The following is a 20,049-nucleotide window of genomic DNA, read 5'->3' on the forward strand; positions in this document are numbered from 1 at the left end:
GGGCGCTCCAGCAGACCCTCCCCAACTTTTGCATTGGTTGATTTATTCCCCCTAAGGAAGTGACCTCACATAGGTTGGTCCCATGGCCATGCTATACAGACTCATTAAAATAAATAGGATTAAGCTTCAGCATGGCATGTGACCAAGAGACTTGATGTCACTTCCTAAGAAGAAATCAGCCATGTTTTCTAATCCTGCACATTCAAAGACAACAATTTCTCATGAAACCAATTCCATAAAATATCAAATCATTAGGCTGAGCATCATTATACCTTTAGATGCAGGATTTCCTTCAAAAACTTATTTATAGAATTATACAAATGAGGCTCAAGTACCAAGGGGTGCGGCAGAACCTCTGATATTAGAATGTGGTAGGGAATGATGGACCGCTGTCTTCATCCAACCTCATCTACTATATAACAAAACACTTTATCCCATAAAAAAAAAAAAAAAAAAAATTCAAGAAAGAATCTAGATCCTACAAGCCTTGGTTATTATTTTCCTTCTACTTCCAAGGAATATGACATGTATATGATTTGTCTTCTCCTGCTCTGGTCATTAAACTTGATTCTTACATTGTGCATAGTACCGCTGTTCCCGGCTTGTCATTTCTTTCTAGCTTGTCATTTCCATGTGGTCTGGGGTCATTCACACTGCAGAATTGCTATATACAGGGATAGGACTACATTACTGCCTCATTGCAGGCTGCCCTCTGATAACATCTGATGGGATGGCCATACTGAGGTACAGTAGGTAAATGGATGGCTAGCATACAGTAAAACATGTTTCCCGTATTACCTTTTCCTTATAACCTACACAGTGCCTCTTGTTCTTACTTACTGAGCTTCTGTATTGTACTATGTGATGGTTACAGTATATAGAGCAGCGGGTGAACTCTTCCAACCAGCTGTTCTAAGACTATGAGGGGCCTCACTAATGAGTCTCAACTTTTTATTTAACGAGATGGTGTGCCCTCCCCCCGCCGTCTTACAGTGGAATTCACACTCTACTGACAGCAATATACCACAGCTTTCCTGACTAGCAATTCAGCTGAAAAGACTGTTCAAATAACGGCATAATGTAGACAGCTCATAGAACTCTCACAAAAGCTTTTATCCTCTGGCCCATGAGAAAGGTACATGATGGAAATTGTAGTGCAGGTAATCTTATTACTGGGTGTGGAATTTGTAAGTTATCGAGTGTCTTCTGGTCCTCAGTTGTGTCATGTGACCAACAATAAGACCAGCAAACTGATAGAGCACCTCATATGTAAACTGGAAATCAATTTACCTATTCCTAATTAGGAAATCTTCAGTGTGAGTTTCATCTGAATCACTACCAGCCCATGTGAACATATACTGATGGTTTGCTTAAAGAGGACTTTTCACCACTTTTGGGCACATGCAGTGTTATATACTGCCAGAAAGCCGACAGTGCGCTGATTTCAGCGCACTGTCGGCTTTCCCGATCTGTGCCCGGTGTAAAGAGCTTACGGTGCCGGTACCGTAGTGCTCTATGGTCAGAAGGGCGTTTCTGACCATTAGCCAGAGACGTCCTTCTGCCTCGCGGCGCCAATCGCGCTGTACTGTGGAGCAGGGAGGAACGCCCCCTCCCTCTGCTCACATAAACATATGTTTGAAACTATAAATTATGTCCTGTATGAATAATGCAGTGCTCCCATAATCCTGTATGTGAATTGGAACTGTTTTTTATACATGGTATACATTTTTGGTCCTACCACCGGAAATAGGTGGGAGGATGTCATTAGGTGACTAACGGTATAAGAATGGGCCAGTAAGCCTGTTACCATTCAACTGACCAAAACGGACACTTGAAGAAGGAGCTGACATAGCTCCGAAACGCGTTGTGTATATGGTTTTATTTTGATGGACTGAATAAATTTCATTTTGAGGGTAAGCGCGGATCCATTTACTTTTTCATCTATTGGATGTATGGATGATTGGTCTTTAAAAGGTCCTCATTAAGTTACTGATTTTACCAAGACAGTCCTTTTTCTAAGAGAGTTGTGCCATCAACTAACTGGTCGCCAAATTTCAGTTACTCCCGCACACCCTTATGTACTGGAAGTGGAGGTGACACTGAAATTCGCCTCAGAGTCTTCAATTCAGTTGCAGTTAGTAGATCACAACTTTTTGGTACATGTCCTCAGGCATCAGACTTATATGTACATGGTCAGTCTAATAGTGGATACCCTAAGCAAAGAAACTCTCTTCCTATGACTTCCATATGCCTTAATGGTTATGTGAGTAGAGGTTGTTTTCTTGAGACCACTTTCCTGCTGGGACTACATTTAGAAATGATGTTGATAAGTATAGACTTTATATTGTTGTGTTACACATAGCTTGTATGTAACACCATCCAAAGAAGGTGTGGTGCATAATGTGATCACTACAGAGGGAATAGAAGAATTGCAACCTCCATCTCAGAGAGATCCTTTCAACAAGGTCTTTTCTTGATGATTAAACCAACTTCCATAATTGCTCTGAATCCCAACAGCAGCAGAGGTGTCGAAAGAGCCAGAGAATCAGACATCATTATTAGCGGAAGGTTCATATCTTATGGACTGGTCTGAACATGACCTTAATAATGCCCAAGGAGAAGAAGAAATTGAAACAGTCTTGCAAACTTCATATTTCTATTTTCTCAACCAAAAGAAAAATATATAGAATTACCATACAATCCTGGTCATAATTTAGCTGGTTGCTATCTAACAGTCTACAAGATTGTTTCCAGTTAGAATTTAACGCTTGCCATACAACCATAACTGCATCTCATGACTCACAAAGCGACTGCTGTCAGGCCCATGACTTTAGGGGCCCTGGTCGGCCCCTACTGCCTTTTTTAATAGACTGTTATCTTCTGGATTACTTCATCAGGTACAGCTGCTATTTACTGACTGATTTACTTACACCCCACTCCTGTCCATGGTTGACTCCACCACCACTTCTCCCTCAGCCTCTAGGAGGTCCCAAGCTTCTTGCTACACTTTGATGCTATTCAGTGTAAGCTATGGGATTTATGACACAGTGAGGTCACTGGAGGGCTAAGGGCCAGTGGATGGCACCATTGGTAGAAGCAGAGATTATTAAGTGAATATTAGAAGTTACCAGCAGGTAGAAACATAAAATCACTATGTTTGACATTATTCTATGGGGGCCTGTAAAGGGGGCACTTAGTGTATGGGGCCAGTAAAGGAGCAGTATAATAAACTTTATTTATATAGCGCCAACCTATTCCGTAGCACTTTACAATATAAAGCCGGTAAATGGGCAATTTACTGTGTAGAGGCCAATAAAGGAGGTAGCATACTGTATGGGAGTCAGTATGGACGGCTTTAAACCATGTGGGGAACAAGTAAAGGAAGCGTTATACTGTGTGGGCCCTATTAAAGGGGCTGTTATACCATGTGGGGAAGGTAAAAGAAGCTTTATACCATATGGGAGCCAATAAAAGTAGTTTCATACCATTTGGGAGGCAGTAAAGGGGGTGTCATACCGCTTGGGTGCCAGTAAGGGGCACAATACAGTATAAGAGCCTAAGAAGCCCATTCAAAAGTTTGCAATGGGAACCGGTTTTTGCTAGTTCCGCCCCCGTAACTAATATATTTAATGCTAGGAGTAAGTCACTCAAAAATCCTTAATTTTCTTTCTTTTGATAGGATAAGAGGTGGATTTGCTCTTTCTGTTTCCATTATATCTATAGGGGAAGTCGCCAGCCCATGAATATCATGCTTATTTTTGACAGCTTTTAGTCTATTTTAATAGACTTTAAAAGGTTCTACTTAAAAGGTACAGTATATTTTAACTTCGGGTGACAAACTATCCAAAGTGACCTCATACATCCCGAGTAGGTAGAGGAAATTCAAGACTGTCAAACGCTATGAACTTTCTTAAACCTAATGTGCAGATGCAGCAAAGCTTAACACAACAAAGCCATTGGACAGGTCAAGATAACACTTAACACGTTAAATCCAGGAAATGTTAAGTTAGACTTTGCTACCTCTATAATAAACCTGTGTTTGGATCATTATGATGGAAAGGTAATAACAACACAATAATAAGTGGTAAAAATAGTTGTCAAACTGGTTATAATAGATGATTGTTAGCGGGAAGAAAATGTAAGCAGAGGCGTTATTTTGGTGTAACTCATTTCATGGAAATACCACCACAATATTTTGTTCTACACTCAATTCATGGAAATACCACCATAATATTTTCACTTCAATTTATTATAAAGCCAGAAACCATATAAAAAAAATGGATATAGAATTACAAGACTCCAAGGCTGAAAGTCCTCAAAACCATTTTTTAAGGAAATGAAATTCTATCCACACTGCACATATTTGTTCTTTTTCAGCCAACTTTAAACAAGTGAGCAGAAGTAAGATTTTTTTTCCCCCGCAATATTGCCATAAACAACTTTAAAATGCTGAACATATGTCCCACACACGCACCTACTGGAAAATGTAACCCAATGAGGTAGATGGCAAATAAATGGATTTAATGTTAACCGGTATATATGGCGGGGTTAACTCATCGATATCTGCTCCTGCTCTCATTCATTAACAGCTTGGAGTTGGAACCTAAACACTCTAAACTTTAGCAGGAATTAAATTCTTGTCACGAACATGTCAGCTGGAAGAAATCCAAAAGTAATCAGTGGAATTTCCTTTTATAGTTTCTCTGAAAAGGGAAGAGAACATTTTATATTATTTCCTTTCTGGGCGGACTTTTTTTTTTTTTTTTTACTTTGTGAGAATTAAGTCTCATGCACATGGGCATGTGAAAATTGTTACCAATCGGCACAAACTGCACTTCAGAGTTTTTATGGGGCCATCTTTTTAACCATATGTTTTCATATGGCGCTCCATTTGGGTACTTGCAATTTTACATGATGTTCTCTTCATGAGTACACGATAGTTTCAAAACCAGTTCCTTGCCCCCCGAGATGTGCAGTATTATATACCAGCAGAAAGCCTGGTGCTGGAGGTATCAATGCTGTTATTTTAGGCACAAATATCTCTCCTATGTCATAAAGGTGGGCCTTACACCCTAGCGTCATCGCTGGGCTATGAGGAACGCCCCGCTAATTAAGCACAAGGCTATGGACGAATACGGTCAGTATTTCTGACAGTGAAGAGATATCGGTATAGCTATTATTTCTCTTTCCCCTTCTAAAATGTATTGTTTAGATGGAGAGCGATAAATCTAGCAAGTTGAATGAATAAGGCTGGGCTGGTCCCCCTGTTGGAAGTTTACATCGGTAGAAGAGAGGGTTGCAGAAAGCCAAGAACACACTGAACTCCCTGCCCAACTGGACCAAGTGGAAATCGAGGAGGAAAAGAACGTTGGTTTGAAAGGAGTCTGCTGATCCTGATGACTGTGGTGGTGAAAGTGTCTGCTGATCCTGATGACTGTGGTGGTGAAAGTGTCTGCTGATCCTGATGACAGTGGTGTAGAAGGAGTATATTATTCCCTTTGTCAGATAGAAGTAGTAAAAGATTAAGGAAGCAGGGGGGCCTGGTAACCACCGCGTTCTGCAGGTAAATCTTTTTAAAACCTTGATAGAAACCTTGCATATTCACATGTATTTGAAACAAGGCTCCCATCTCCATAATACTGAATTTTTAAAAGTCTATGTACTACCATATAGAGTTTCTAAAACAATGAAAACTGAAGCTGAATTACATAACCTAAGGCTCTTGGATTATTACAGAACTCTCTAAGTTTTCCACCAAAGTGCTTAGCATTGCTGCTTTGCAGACTATCTAACCAATGTCAACATCTGCATGAACTTTGTATGTTCTCAACGCGCTTATGTGGATTTCACCCAGGTTCTCCAACTTGCTCTCTCACACTATAAAGTGTGAAGTACTCACCACAAATGTTCTAAAAGAACATTATGCCAAAAAGAACATTCCAGCAAAGATGTGAGAAAAGTAGATGAAAAATATCCACCTGAAAAGGGTTACAAAGCCATTTCTTTGGCTCTGCTAAACCATCAAAATACAGTAAGTGCCATTACATACAAATGGAAAATACTTTTATATTGATGAATGTAACCAGGAGTTGTCCAAGGTTGCAGCAACAATTCATCCATGAAGTTCCAAAAAATCCCTAATGAACTTTCAACGAACTGCCGTCCTCTGTAGCCTCAGCTAAGGTCAATGTTCTTGACTTCACAATAAAAAAGAAACTTGGCAAAGATGGAATTAATAAGAGTGTAACATCATGGAAACTAAAGACTGTGACTATGCTCTACAGTCTCCACCAAGTCCTCCACCAGCACCTACTACTAAAATTTTGGCAGTACTTTTTAGCACAGGGGAGACATATGTTTTTCAACAACACAATCTCTATAGTATTTTGTATAGCTACTAGTACATACTATATAAAATAACTATCTGCCTTAGAGGTGCATTATGGCAATTTTTTTTTTAAACACATAATGTTAACTCTCGGGCAACATTTTAGTAATGCAACTTTTTTTCATCCCAGTTTGGTTGCATCCATACACTTGAGGCCCTTCATTATACATACCTCCCAACCATCCCAGATTCAGCGGGACAGTCCCAAATTCTGGTTCCTGTCCTGCTGTCCAGGCCGGCAGGATGCATGATCCGGCTGCAACTCCACAGCTTCTCTATTCCGCCCTAGTATGCTCCAGGAGCTGTATTCGCAATGTGATGACATCACACATACACACATCCGCCTCCTTGTTCCTCCATATGTCCCTGTATGTATACAGTGACAGTGCTACTGAAGATTCATCTAAAAAACACTAGTGACCAAATTTCCACCTCAATCGGCCAATTACGTAGATGTCCTTTTTCACCCGTATATAGACATTGATATGCTACTACACCAAATATTTGTTTCATGTACAAAGCGTGTTATATAATAAAGTGGTAATGAATACATATAGACACCACCAATTGTCCGATTGGAATATTCTTCTAGAAGTCCATCTAAAAAGAAGTCCATATGGTGGAATACAGAGGAGACCATTGAGCAAAAAGATGCCATTCAGAAAGCTCTGGTGTTGGTACAAAGAGTTGCTACTTTTCACCGGCAACAACCCCTTTTGACGCATATTTAGGGTATGTTCACACATAGGAATTTGGTGCTGACTTTCAGGCAGATTGTGTTCAAAATAAGTACCAAATTCCTTCTTGAATCTTCCTCCTATTATTTTCAAAGGGAGGCAGAGATCAATACAGGATGCTGAAAAAGTAAGTCGTGTTTGATCTTACCACGGATTGCGCAGCTGATCAGCCATAGAACCTGCAGTGCAGCACAGTCAGCTGATTAGCCCAATTCATTTGGGATTAATTAGTGAGTGAAAGCTGCATCGGGAAGTTGGAAAATGAAGAATAATCTGAGGCAAAAGTCAGCCTCAAATCCTCTTTATTCTCCACTGTGTGAAAGGGTCCCTTGCTGTGCTGGTGAAGATATCATTTATAACTTACTATAACTAAAGGACCAGGGGTATAGTGGTATAAGCAAGTCTAGTCCATACATTTATTCACAGCAAAACCATATAACTCCCTTGACTCTTACTGCCTGTATGTACTATGTGCAGAACCTTCAGTGTATTTCTCTGAGATGTTGCAATGCTTTACAATGAAACCTCCATCCCTCTTTTTGAGAGTGGACTGGATCATGAGCCAAAGACAAGGAAGACAAGCTAAAACCTCATGACATACGTGCACAAGGTTCTCTATATTATTCTTAATAGCAGCCTATACTGCAAAATATAGGAAAAAAATAATTTTAAATAATTCTAAAGGAAAAAAAAATCTTTTCATCTTGCACCGCATATCTCTGGGCATGTTGAGCCAAGTGGAATGGTAAGGAAAGACAGATCTCAACAGATCCAAGTGAGAACCCCTTTAACGGCAGCTTATCTTACCAGGAGAGAGTTAGGAAGCCTACATAACTGGGGACAAAGGAACTCTTTAAGGGGTTGTGCTATTATGGACACTTATTCCAAGTCCTATGGATAGGGGGAAGAGTGAGCAAATGCAGAGGACCCAATTGCCAGGTCCTCCAGTGATCAGAAAGACAGGGAACCAAAAGTCTCCCTAAAACCTCCTTGTGAATGAAGGTCCCAGTGGTTGGCTCCTCAGTGATCAGACACTTATCATCTGTCCTGTGGATAGAGGATAAGAGGATGTGTCCATAACATCACATCCCCTTTTCCTGAGCCTTTTGGGGTGTTGTTCCAGGCAAGACTGGAATTTTGATTCATCCGGTAAAGAGGCCTGTCTGAATTTGATGTGGTAATCTAGGTGGTGGAGTCCTGGGATTTGCCCAAAAACTAGCAAACTACGATTGTAATGTGAGTATAGCTACTACTCGGGACCTGTGTGAGCTGAGCGAAACCTCTGCAGTGTGATGTCTATAGCTCAAGGCTCAAATGCTGTCTGAGAGGTAAGTTACCTTACCCCTGTGAATTGTCTTGCACCACTTTCAACTGCTCTGAACACTTTATATAACCTGCAATCATCGTGCCTGGTGAAAATCATGACCTGCAAGTTGTTCTTTACTATAATCTATACAAGCACCAAAGAATTTGCCCTCTTCACCCTTTACTTAGGTTATGGTAATAGGTGGCACAATGATTGTGCCTGGTATCACTACAGGCCAATAACATTGGCCAATTGTTATCTAATCATACATGCAAACTGCTAAGCTACACTCCACCAAACTCCATTGAAATGTCTCCACAAAAAGCAATACTTCTATGGTAATATATTTCCTTAAATACAGACCTCAAGCTTGTATGGTGGTACATCTATAAGGTTCCATAGGCACTGCCCTACAGGCTCCGTACCAGCGTGCAAGTAGGGGTTGCCAAACAAATGTCAACATGTGATTGGTTCTCATCAACTGTTTTTGTCAATGCTATTTTTGAAACATGATCTTAAAAAGGAAACGTATCTTACCATATACTCCATATTAGAGGCAGGAGGATAAACTTCACCTCTCAGTTTATTGTGCAAATCCAGGATGAGCTTCATATCATTATCAGTAATGGCTCTTTTACCCCTCTGCTTGGCAACCCACCACTCTCCATCCTCATCCATATATTTTTCCAAGAGGCCTTCTAATTGGGTGGCATTAGGAATGAGCATTGTAGCAACTGTTTGGACTATGAATAGCAAGACAGTCAGCCTGAGCCATTCTTGTGCTGCACAATTCATGATGAGAGGCTTGCAAACTCTTCTAGGGTGAACTTTAATCTACGGTTGCGTGTATTTATTCCCCAAAATTGAACCTGTATGGCAAAAAAAAAAAAAAAATCCATGAAACTAATTATTATTACAAAGTCAACAGAAATTAGAAATGCAGATACTACTGAGGAAGCGACTAATAAGTCACCGAGTAAAGAGGAATCTAAAAACATCTGCACCTAGTGTCACAAGAATGTACAGAGCATAAGTCATCAATATAATAGTTATAATGTAGGCACAGAAATGGGAGATAATATATGTAGGGTTGTCATTTGATAAAAAGTTAACAAAAGAGTTCTGCTACATCTGACAAGCTCAGCTTTGCCGCTCACCTGAATGTTGGAAGATATTACAACAAAGTATAAAATAATACCGCCAGATGAGATTTGAATCCCATGCTGAACACTCCGGAGTAGCTCTGCTACTAATACTGGTGTAAGTTCAGACACACCTCTGCTCTCCCAAGAACTAAGGCACTCCCCATAGCCACGTGGTTAGGATGTCAATCAGCACTACCCTGCATATTCATAGTCATTATGCCGGCTCGCCGCAGGATCTCAGCAGCTCATTAAATACTCTGCTCAGCAGGAAATGCAAACAAGTAGCAACTCTCATTGTACAGACACTTCATAAACTGATACAAAATCCACTCACGGCATACAACAAAATGAGACTTAGCATTTTAATCTCCAAAGATAACTCATCAATGCATGACCTCTACAGGTCAGCCAGGCATTCCCAGCATTTCAGCTTACCCCTTCATCAGGGACCTCCCGGTTATATGTAATATATTATTCAGGTAATGCTCATGTTAACTCATAGGGTGAACAGTCAAAACTCACCCCTTAACTAATTCAATGCCAGCCAAAAGGAACAATAGAACTTAGAAGATGACTTGACATCAAGACAAACAGTATGTGCTCATTCTGCCCTATGTGAACCACAAATAACACATTTAATATCATAACTATAATGATAAACTATTCCAATATGTTCTACCCAGTTACAAACTTAGCTCTCCTCTCTCTCACAAAGTCACCTGTAAAGCAATGGACTGTTCCTAATATGATATACATTTCATTATTCATGCCTGAATGATTTTACCAGATTGATATCTTTTGTCATATGTATCCATTTTTATATGCTTGATCTTTGTTTCTGATAGATGACTCAGGGATTGTCCTTTAGGGTACGTTCACATGTAGCAGATTTGTTCCAGTGATTTACGGCAAAACCATCATTTATTCTTTTGAGCTGGTGTATGGTTGTGTACATTGTTGTAGGGGTTAAAATATGTAACGTAATATTTACTATAACTCATATGTTTATTATATACAGAGAAAGAGATATTCAGAGTTGAAGTTAAAGCTAATGCAGAAATTGGCTGCTACTGCAACATCAATACTGAAAATTCTGCATTCGTTTTACAATGTATGTCCATTCTGATATAAAGTCATATTTTTTCATCCATTCATACCGTATATAGCAGATATCCCATTGACCCCCTATGTCGCCCCTAACAAATTGAACATTAATATAGCTAGTTTGATCTTTGGACGTGTATAATGCCCACCATTTCACTAGAATCCTCATATGGTATATAGTGCCAGCTTTAGGTCACCATAATTCTCCTGTACTTATCTTGGAAGGAATAAGACTACAGTGCCAAATACTGCACTGTATAACCCAACCACAAAGTGCTGACTGGATAGATTCAGCTGCTCGGAGGAGAACAGATGAGACCAGGACTGTTTATATACAACTTTCAAGAATTCAGTGAATTCCGTCTGCATACTTTCTGAAAATCTCCCACATTATTGCAAAGTTCACACATGCAATCCAGAAATAATATAGTATAGGAGTATGAAGTCCACAGTTATGGATAAGTACCCTATATTCACATTCTCCTATGTACACTACACCCATAGCCCAGTACAGAGAAGAGCAGACAATACAAGGATAAGCAGTGTTAATGAATACTTACAGTGTGGGAAGAAAGTGCAGGTCTGCGCAGCGACTTAGTGCCAGGGCTCCCTGTGCTGTGCAGGTTCTAGTACTAGCAGCAGAGCCTGTCACTCAGTAATAGCATTGGATCAGAGAGCGGGGCTTTCAAAGTAGATCCAAGCCATGGAGGAGGAGTTTGGGGAAAGTGCATTGAGCTCTACCCCCTCTCTCGTCTTGATTGTCATGTGCTTTATGTGCAAGTGTTCAGGTGGGTGGTCGAATATGCTGTGAGCACAGGATTAAAACTTGTCGTTTCTGCACAGTCGTAGAGCGCTGCTTGGTGTTGAGCTGTACTTGCTTTGGTATGACAGGATTGTGGATGTGAGCAAGTTTCCCTGAACAGATTTTCCTCTATTTTCATTTCGCAGAAGTAAAGATGCAGCAAAGTTTAATTTGACACTTAACGCATCAACTGTGAACATTAACTTGACTCTTTTAGAATGTTTTGTTGTGTTCTGTGATAAGATATCAGCACGTTACAGTACCTATAATTAAACATTTTACACTTTTTTTGTTATACTTGGTATTTCGGTTCTTTACTATCTGTTTGTAGTCAGCGAATGAGAACACTTTGGTTTGCGTAAAAATATAGTACTTGTGACTGAACATTGTACTATTCAGGGATATTTGGATATGTGTCTCTATGTAAATGTTTCATACAAACACATATACACAACATTTTGATCTGGATGTTTGTAAATACACACTTACAAACTCTAAATAAAATTGTTATATCAATTGTATTTATGTCAATTGAGAAATGGATACAATTGTAACTAGTCTAGGCAATAATCTGTGTCTCCAGTCTGACATATTGTAGCAAACAACTAGAGAGATTTGTGCAGCTGGTGCTGATGTATTTAGCTCACAGAGCATTGCCTGGACTGAATACAACTATATCTACTTCATAGCTAAAAGCAGGACTAGCTATAAACAGGTTTGTAAACAGGAGGGTTCTCATTCACTGACAGCAAAAATAATGCATCGTAAATTGTGAAGAATTGTACTCGAAATATAGTAGAAAGTAGTAGAAATTCTCATTCAGTAGAGTATGCTATGATCAGAAATACTCTCCTGAGCGGTCTGAAAATAACTACAGGACTGTGGGGAATTCTCAACAACCTGAGCTTTGCCCAGAAAGTTAGCATAGAAACTCAGCATAGAAGGTTCAGGCAGAAAAGATCGGACGGGGCTCAGTCTGCATTCACAATTGCATCCTGAAATTTCCACTGTTAGATCTCTCCCTCTTATATTTTTAGAGACTCTTTAAGGCCCCGTTCCCACGGAGTAACGCGACATCCATTTAGACAGGTAAACACGTGTCAGAGCGAGGCGCTTCAAAACAGATCCCATTGACTTCAATGAGTGCCAGCTTACACGTGCTACACATTGAAATCAATGGGTTATAAAGCCTCCCATTGATTTCAATGTGTAGCACATGTAAGCCGGCATCCATGGCGCATTATGGAAACGGGGCCTAAGATGTATTTATTTACTGCAACAAAATGTAACTCGGGGTGATTCATCTAAAACCTGAGAAATGGATTCTACAAAGTGTAAGTAGAAGGGGCAACACTGTAGCCTTGCAGTGCTGGAGTCCTGGGTTCAAATCCAACCAAGGACAATATCTGAAAGGTGTTTGTATGTTCCTTGTGTGTTTGTGTAGTTTTTCTCTGGATACTCCGGTTTTCTCCCACACTCAAAATTTAGATTGTGAGACCTAGTGCTGTCAATAGCTGTAAAAGAGTGCTGTGGAATATGTCGGCGCTATATAAGTAAACAAAAATAAATAAGTACCTTCCTCCCCCCCTCAAAAAAACAAAACAAAACAGGATATATAAACTTATTACAACCCAGATATTAATAAATCATGGAATTATTTACAGGTCAGGAGTCAGGTTAAAATAAGGGGTTTGGACCCAGACTAATAAAGGTATAAACACAAGTCTATGGATCAGTTATAATAAACTGCAAAATGATTACATAGAAAGAAATGGAAATGTCCTTCCTTACCTCTAATGCACTGGAAATGCACACTGGTGTTTCATATGTCAGTTTAATAAGAGCCCTAACTGGTGCAAGCTGCACCTAAATTTATTAAGAGGCTGGAGCCACTTGATATTCAGGTACGCCAGACTGGAAGTCTACTACATCAGTCTACTTATATGGAATATCTATATAGGACATACCAGAAAACCGGTGTGAATTATAATATATGATATGAATTAATATAATATATGAGATAAATAAGTGCTCCCGTGAAGGGCGACCTCCTCAGTCCCTTTTTCACGGCCGCCAGGACGGTTACTCCGGGCCACTAGCGTAGTTCTGTAACCCCCTCTTTGATGGAGTGGTTCCAGGAATTTCTCCTCATTAGAAGGATAGAGGCCCTGGTTCCAGAGGAGTCCCCTACCTCCTCCAAATTTGAGACCCTCTGGCGGCCATGGGTGGTGTTTCAGGAGCCATCCAAATTCTCTAACTTATTCTCATGGGAAGAATATGCAAATCTGACTTCCATGATGTAATTAGGAAGTCAGTGCCTCAGTCATACACACCAATAGAGGGCGCACACTGAGAATGTGCAAGTCTGTCTTCCATTATGTAATTAGGAAGACAGAGCCCCAGTCATGCAACCCAATACCCTAACTTATTCTCATGACTCTCCCTGGTCTCCCCCTCCCCTAATCCTTTCCTCTTGTTTTCCTCTTTGATGTCTGTGTGTTCCCCAGTGTCTTTTTGTCTCCCCCTTTCCTCCTACCCCTGTTTTGTTCTTCCCTTGCCTGTTTTGGCTTGTGGCTTAGGAGAGTGTGGGCAGGTCCTGGGAGGGGAGATGTAAGTGATGTACTCCCGTATCCCCGCCCACACTCTCCTAAGCCACAACAAGCCGCACCTACTCCCATCATCTCTAACACTAGCCTAGGGAGGTGGGGACGTGCACGGCGCTCTGAAGGCATGTCAATGAGAGAGGACCGGACCAAGAAGAACGAGGAGCGGCAACGGCAGTGGATCTATGCAGGTAAGTGGACACCAGGGTGGCTAAGTAGCTGGGGGATTTTTTTTTAATCACTACACAGCGTGGAGTCCAAAAATTGAAACACTTTTTGGATTCCATGCTGTGTAGTGAATAGGATCGTTTTTACAATCTGATCTTCGATTATTAGAAAAAAATCCTTTTGACTTGCATTGGGATTGGAATTGGGTTCGAATGGAAAATGATCGGAAATCAGATTTTAAAAATGATCCTGAAATTTCAAGATCGGGTCAACCCTACTGGCAGTCATTCACAAATTCTTAAAATGTCACTAACATACTTCTCCAGTAGTAGCTTACTTTCATCTGATTTGTCTTGGGGTCTTGTCAGTAGTCTGCTGGTTGGATCTTGCCTTGGACGAAGGTCTCTTAGCTCTGTAAGTTGGGGATATGTGCCCGCAAGGCAGCAGGTCTCAGGCTACAGCAAGATGCTAGAAGATTCCGATGGGGCCCAAAGAGGAGACATACTGGGCCTGACTCTGCACCTAGTCATACCAGCAGCCCCGCAGTGTGTCTACAGTATATAAAAATAAACTGGATAGTTTCTTAAATAATCTCCCCAGTATATTGTTCTGACACATAGCTTGGTTGAGATTATGTATGATAAGTATCTGTAGGAAGTACAATGAGTGTAGTGTGCCATGCCAGGACGAGCTGGGGCCCATCTGACTCAGGGACCCACTGAGGGATTCAGTTGTACACCCGTGCACCAGTACAAGCCTGTGTACACTGCATTGCCAGTCTGAGGAACCTGCAAGAGCAGTCAAGTACTTGGGTCTTCCTTCTAGTGTTTTCTGTTGTAAAGGACATAGGATCATGGACCAACTGTGTCATCTAACCAACTCAACTCTGGACCACTTCTGAGAGTGTTGTCTAAGTTTTTTCATGGTTTGCACCCTTTAACCCCTATACTGAGATCTGGTCTTCACTGCAGGGGACCATCAAGTCACTACTCACTACCTCTAGAGTAGTCCATGTGTACAAGGTAACTAACCAAAATGTCAGAGAGATGACATTGCAAAGTACCAGAGGGTCAGACAAAAGCATGGCCGAAGGAAAGGGGAAGGCAACGGAGATGCAGAGTCATTTGCAGCCAAAAGGTCATACATGAGTAACAGCAGATCAGAGACAGTGTCAGTAGCAGAGTCAGAAGTCAGGCTAAGGTCACAAAATGGAAGATCAAACCCTTGTAGGGACTGAAATTCAAGAACCAATGTTGCTCAGACTCAGACAGTTTAGAGCGCTGAGTAGGATTAAGTAGACCAGAGCATTCTAGGATTGGCTGGAGGGTCCACAAGGGCGTCTGGTAAGCTCTCAAATTGCTGACAGGGAGGGCACATCCAGGTGATTTAGCAGCAGGAGGATGAGAAGCATGGGGTGCATGGCAAGAAACTAATGTAACCAGAGGACAGCACCTGCTGGTAGTAGTAGTATGACACTGGTTGCAGCTTTGAGGCATAGTAACTGGCAAAACTATCTATTTCTACTATATGACTAGCAATTTGTGGAGTTAACGTAAGTGGGGGTGCCAATTAATTTTATGTTGCAGCCAACAGAAATGTTAGGTGCTCCCCTGGATATAATATCACAAATATGCTGTCTATAATTTGTGCAGCCACCCAGTGATGTTGTTAGGAATTGCAGCTTTTCCTGGGTTTTACTAAGGCTAGGATCACACCTGTGCTTAGTTTCTATTCAGGGTTTCTGTCCCTGAATCCGCTTACTTGAGAGTAAAGTACATTATACTGTCATACATTAATCCACACTCCTTTTCTCTCCTACTCTCCTAGCCATCCATTTCTTAGATTCTGCCAGGTACTGTCTATGTCTTCCCTACTCCGATCTGGTTTCTCCAGAGACTAGCAATATGTGGAACTGCACTATTTCTATACCTCTAAAAAAAAAAATCATAAAACCTCTATCACCATTTGAACATCTTTGTGTCTTCCTCTAAATGTCATCCCATCCTACCCCATCTTGCTCATATACAGTTTGTTCACCGATGATCCATTGCTAGTGTACACTAGCTGGGGACAGGAGCTGAGGGTTTCCTTTCCACCGGATGTGTGACTCACCTCCTTCCAATCAGGCATACATTTTCCATCCCATTTTCCATCCCATGTAAAACTCAGGAAAAAAATTAGAAAATTCTCTTTGGTTGGTATGAAGTCCCTTCTATACTACATGAGATTTTCTCTTCAACCTTGGACCGATGCTGCAGATAGGGGAACACATCTGGTTGAAATACCCTCTTCTGCACCCTTTCTGCAACAATATCTGTACCATTGTCAATACCATTTGTTTATTACCAAAATTGAGCTGGTGGATAACCCAGCCCCTCTCTTCCTCTTTATATTTCCCCATAAGCTCAAAAAACATATACAAACTAATTATTTTCTTGTTTGTAGCGGCCAGATCCGTCACACCCAGGTTCTGGAAGTCTACCTTCTCTCCCTCCATGGCGACTTGGCTGCAGGAGATTCTACACATCCACTATATGGAGGACCTTTCTCTGCTGTGACAGAGCCTTATATTCTCCTCACTCTCCCTTTTCCTATTTGTTACCCATGTGATGTTGTTTCCCTCCTCCACCCCCCCTTCTTTCACCCTGTCATTGTTCCTAACGTATGTTACCTTTGGCTTTGCCTATGTTAAAAATTCTATTGAAAACTTAATAAAAATTTTTAATAAAAAAATATCCACACTGCTTGATGTGCTCGTCATAATACCCTGATAAAAACGAAAGCCACAATTCATCTTGTTAGTGGTAATACCTGTTTAATAAGGAAAACAAATGCATTTATGACTAATGATGGGCACAGATAGTTGAGGGTCGCTTTGCAAAAACAATGGACCCCTTATTTTCGAATATCTAACCGGGCAACAAATGTCCCTCACAATCACAATAAAGCAGCTATATTGGTGATGGTGTCCCTGGCCCACTGGGCCTATCTACAACTGCATGGGTTGCAGCAATGGTATACTTGCACCTGTTTATGATCTCACTATCCAGAACCAATTAATCTAACTAGGTAGAGTAGGTACGGGTGCATTGGTTGTCTGCACCTGCAAGAGTCCCCACTATGCAATATAGGGTTCTCAATCTCCAAAGTATTCATGAACAGGCAAGGGTGAGACTAGCCATGTCGTCGTGCTTTACTTACCTTCCTTGAGGGTCTTTGCTATGATGGGTGACATGTATATCGCAGGTAAGAAGCATTATGAGTGCCTATACAAGTAGCGATTGCATTCCACTTGGCCAACAAGCAAGAACAACACCGTTTTATCACAAATTGATATTATTTTGCAGTCCGGTTTTGTCCATGTGCTTCACCTGTCCAAGAGCAACATCCCAGGGAAATCAATATGAAGATGGCAGAGTGGAACAGGCTCATGATGGCAGCTGGCTTTTTTCTCAAAATTGAACTATCCAAAACCTTTCTCAAGTCCTCAGTTAATACAGTAATGATGTGAGTCCACTGATGTAGAGGATAATGGTAGTATTTCCATGGTACACCCTGTTGCAAGTGTCCTGGCAGATTGAAGTCAGGTTGCCTTTAGTGTGAGGAACAAAATAGAAGCAGATCTGTGAGGGTTTAACAGGCGTAGATCAAAGTTCTCCTTATTTAAGGAAGCAAATATCATCCAGTTCTACAACATGGAGTCACCTAGAGATGCAGCATCCATTTACAGGGTTCTCTACAACATGGACAGGACTGGCATCTGCTCCTCACTCCCTGCTCTAGTCCTCTGTCCTTTTGCTCTGTGTCAAAGATGGGGTGATCACAGCTCCAAGTCCAATTTCCTGGGCACTAGATTGGTCTTTTGGAAAAATGCAGAACATGGTATCAAGGGTTAGTTTTTGTCTGAGGTCCAAGGATGTGGAGAAGTCTGTCTGAGTGTTTCTGATTTAACTGCACTAAAGCTGGACGGCGGTGGAGCTCGTAGCTTGTCTCTTCAGCTATCTATTCTAACTTAAACCTATTAGGTAAGAGATTGCTAGGCTGCCAGCTGACTCCTCTGACCATCTAGAAACACTTGAGCAAATGCCACTTCTGTTTACACAGATGACACAGCAGAAATGAAACGACATTTTAAAAATTAAAGACACAATGTAAAGTCTAGAAGAGAGCAAACCTCAATAAAACACCAAATAATAGCAACATTTTACTATGGGTAGTGTTCCTGTGGGATACTACACAAGCTTCACGGGTTAACTTCATGTGGTTGCAGAGACTGACACAGATTTAGTTTTTCACAAAGTAGGTTGTATTAGTGTTTTGAGCTCTTTTAGTGAGATGTTTCTATTGTATACCGAAATTCAATTAGAAGAAAAGTTTTTACACTTTTATGTAAAAACATAATACTTACAGTGTTCACCCTTATTTTTCAAGACTTTAGCGATTCACCTTAGCATGCTAGATATCAGTTTCTTAGACAAATCCTGATTTATGGCAACCCATTCTCATCTAATTGGTGCTTAAGCCTCCCAGCTTATCACAATTTCTGTGCTTTTATTTGTCCACTTGCTTTTTGAGGATTGGTCACAGGTTTTCAATGGGATTGAGATATGTGGCATTACCTGACCACGGACACTGGCAACTTTTGCCTTGTCTCATGACACTGGCAAAAGCTTTTTTCACCAAATTGCTCCTGGATGATTGGGAAAAGTTCCTGGGTAAATCTGTGAGTGAATCCACTGTCTTGGATGAAAGGCAGACATGAATGGTCTCAGGATACTTTACTGTTGGCATGATACAGGACTCATAGCAGCCCTCACCTTGTTTGCTCCAGTCATTCTTCCAGAATCCACTTCTCTCCACATAAAACATCAAGGACAAACTGACTGCAGAGGACTGGGGTAAAGTTATATTGTCTGATGAACCCCCTTTCAGACCTTTTGGGACATCAGGAAGAATGATTGTCCTTGTGTTATGCCAACAGTAAAGCATGCAGAGACCATATATGTGTAGAGTTGATACTTTGTTCCAAAAAATCAGCCTCACTCACAATTTTGAGAACACTGCACTGAACAAAAAATGCCCCCCCCCCCCCCAATGATCCAGAAGCAATTTGGTGATGATCAGTGCGTTTACAGTCACACCAAGTCGCAAGGCAAAAATTATAGCCAAGTAGCTGTGTGAACATTGCAGTTTTGGGTCCATGAGCAGAAAACTTCCCAGACCTGAATCTTTTCAATAACCTATAGATAATCCTCAAGAAATGGGTAGACAACCAAAAACACAGAAATTATGATAACCTCCAAGCACTGATTGAGTGAGAATGGGTTTTTAAGATTTGGCCCAGAAATTGATATCCAGTGTACCATTGTATTATCACCCAGTCTCAGCAGTCTCGGCCTGTTAGGTTCAGGCGCAGAGTGTCCGGACGGCATACAGCGCGTGAATCACTTGATGCATGGCAGGGTAATGTTCACACCAGACATGCTGTTTCTGCTCTGGCACTCAGGCGTGGATCACGTGGTGAGTGGCCTGGTGGATCAGTGCCTGGTGTGTCTTGGCCTCTGAAGGGGTTAAGTTCTCTGCAGTGCTGAATACTTGACAGGCCCTGGGCGAGGCCTTCTCTTCACTATATAAGGCTGTTGCACATGCTATCTGATGCCAGTCTTAAACATCTGTTCCTGTTCTCCAGTAATGGTCTGTTGTCTGAAGCTGCTACCATCTGTATCCTGGCCCATACGGTTTCTTGCTCCTGTTCACACAGGACTGGTTTGTTAAGTATTGAGCTTGTATCCAGAC

At 41.2% G+C, this 20,049-nt stretch overlaps 1 protein-coding gene across 2 annotated transcripts in view; it reads right to left on the reverse strand.

Annotated features, from left to right (window-relative positions):
* The window catches only part of CRISPLD1 (cysteine rich secretory protein LCCL domain containing 1), a 63,622-nt gene extending 46,082 nt beyond the window's left edge, over positions 1–17,540 (reverse strand). The window contains exons 1-2 of one of the 2 annotated variants that reach the window (XM_075270434.1): positions 17,455–17,540; positions 8,969–9,300 (exon numbers count right to left, since the gene is read on the reverse strand). In XM_075270434.1, the coding sequence (XP_075126535.1) occupies positions 8,969–9,226 (258 nt within the window). In that variant the 5' untranslated portion in view covers positions 9,227–9,300; positions 17,455–17,540. Of the gene's footprint in view, positions 1–8,968; positions 9,301–11,240; positions 11,329–17,454 lie in introns of those variants that run through there. The other variant, XM_075270433.1, reaches the window with a different exon arrangement.
* Between the last annotated feature and the right edge of the window lie 2,509 nt (positions 17,541–20,049).

The sequence above is a fragment of the Leptodactylus fuscus genome, chromosome 4 (assembly GCF_031893055.1).
Source record: "Leptodactylus fuscus isolate aLepFus1 chromosome 4, aLepFus1.hap2, whole genome shotgun sequence".
Lineage (NCBI taxonomy): Eukaryota > Metazoa > Chordata > Amphibia > Anura > Leptodactylidae > Leptodactylus > Leptodactylus fuscus.